At 46.6% G+C, this 1,632-nt stretch overlaps 1 protein-coding gene across 1 annotated transcript; it reads right to left on the bottom strand.

The window, feature by feature from the left end:
- Positions 1-235: 235 nt before the first annotated feature.
- On the bottom strand, positions 236-1,180 carry LOC106000320 (olfactory receptor 51I1-like). The gene has a single exon (XM_013035572.1). It carries the CDS (start codon positions 1,178-1,180, stop codon positions 236-238), a length of 945 nt encoding a protein of 314 aa, XP_012891026.1.
- Between the last annotated feature and the right edge of the window lie 452 nt (positions 1,181-1,632).

Here is a 1,632-nt window from a genome sequence, read left to right on the forward strand (position 1 = left end):
TTAAATGTGGCTGAATCTACAATTGATAACTATTCCTGCTGCTTCATTATCACTTAATTTTTCATATACACACATTCTTTTATTTCCCTAAAGCATCAAAATAACAAAAACTTAAATTTACTTGTATAACTATCCTACTACACTCTTAAATACCCCTCCAACGCAATCGCTAAACCATGTTTAGAGATTGGCCCTTCCAAAAGTGGAAGAACTTCATTTTACCATTGTCATTTGCTCAAAACGTTTTCCCCAGCAGTATTTTACACAGCCCTCGACGAATCTCTTTGGTCTTGATGGAATAAATGCCAGGGTTGAGCATGGGAGGGACAAACAGATAAACAAGGGACAGGAGCGTGTGCACATATTGTGGGGCGTGCCTCCCATAGCGAGCCGCCATGGACACACCCACCATGGGGACATAGAAGATGAGCACAGCACACAGGTGTGACACACATGTGTTGAGTGCCTTTAACCTCTCCTCCCGGGAAGCGATGGCAAGGACAGAATGAAGGACGAACACGTAAGAAAGGAGAATGAGTGCAGAATCTAGACCGAAAGTAGAGATCACGATGAAAAGACCAAAGATGTTATTAATGGTGATGTCACCACAGGGCAGGCAGATCAGGTCTGGGTGCAGGCAGTAGGAGTGGGCCAGCACGTTGGCCTTGCAGAAGGGCAGCCTCTTCAGGAGGAAAGGCAGAGGGAAAATCATGCAGAAACTGCGGATAAAAACAGCGAGGCCCAGCTGTAGCACGCGGGCATCTGTGAGAACTGTGGCGTAGCGCAGTGGGTTACAGATGGCCACATAGCGGTCAAAGCTCATGACAAGCAGGATCCCAGACTCCATGAAGGAGAAGAGATGGATAAAGAACATCTGAGCCATGCAAGAATTAAAGCTGATTTGTTTTAAGTGGAAGCAAAAAGTGGGCAACACCGTGGGCAGGGTGGAGAAAGACACGCCTAGGTCATTCACGGACAGCAGGGACAGGAAGTAGTACATAGGCTGGTGCAAGCTCTGCTCCTCCTTGATAATAAACAGAATCAGGGCATTGCCCACAATGGCGACCACATACAGGGCTCCCAGGAGCAAGAACATCCAGTGCTGCGAGGTCTCCAGTCCTGGGAGGCCTGTCACCGTGAAAGGAGGCAGTTCTGAGTTATTGTGGGGTTTGCCTCGCATTCTGCGACTCCCGCTTAGATCCTCCAGCCAGGACCCTGTGGAGAAGACAAATACACAGTTTTGAGCCTGCTCTTGCTCCCGTCTAATTTTAAGTCTTTCCTAAACTCTCTTACTCCCTGCTCTAAAGCATAAATCAGCTATCCTTCATCCTTGCTTCTTATTGTTGCAAGGGTTCTTTTCTTTTTAAATCTTTACGTCGTTGAAAAACCCGACTTATTCAAGAAGTCAGGTTTTGAGCACAATGCATTTTGATCATGATCTCCCCATTTATCATCCTCCCCCATCTCTGCCAACCCCACCCATTCCCTCAAGTTACCATTTCATGTATGTACGTAGAATATTATCACTACATGCGCCCACCATTCTCTCTCCATTTGTCTCCCCCCACCTCCTTGACCTCTTCACTCCATGCAACTCATGTTTCCCTCTGAGTTATTTGTTTGAAGAACTTA

The sequence above is a fragment of the Dipodomys ordii genome, unplaced genomic scaffold (genome assembly GCF_000151885.1).
Source record: "Dipodomys ordii isolate 6190 unplaced genomic scaffold, Dord_2.0 Scaffold216, whole genome shotgun sequence".
NCBI classification, from domain to species: Eukaryota; Metazoa; Chordata; class Mammalia; order Rodentia; family Heteromyidae; genus Dipodomys; species Dipodomys ordii.

What these genes read in the sequence shown, in the direction of transcription:
- LOC106000320 (XM_013035572.1), bottom strand. Translation starts at nt 1,180, where the DNA reads ATGCGAGGCAAACCCCACAATAACTCAGAACTGCCTCCTTTCACGGTG.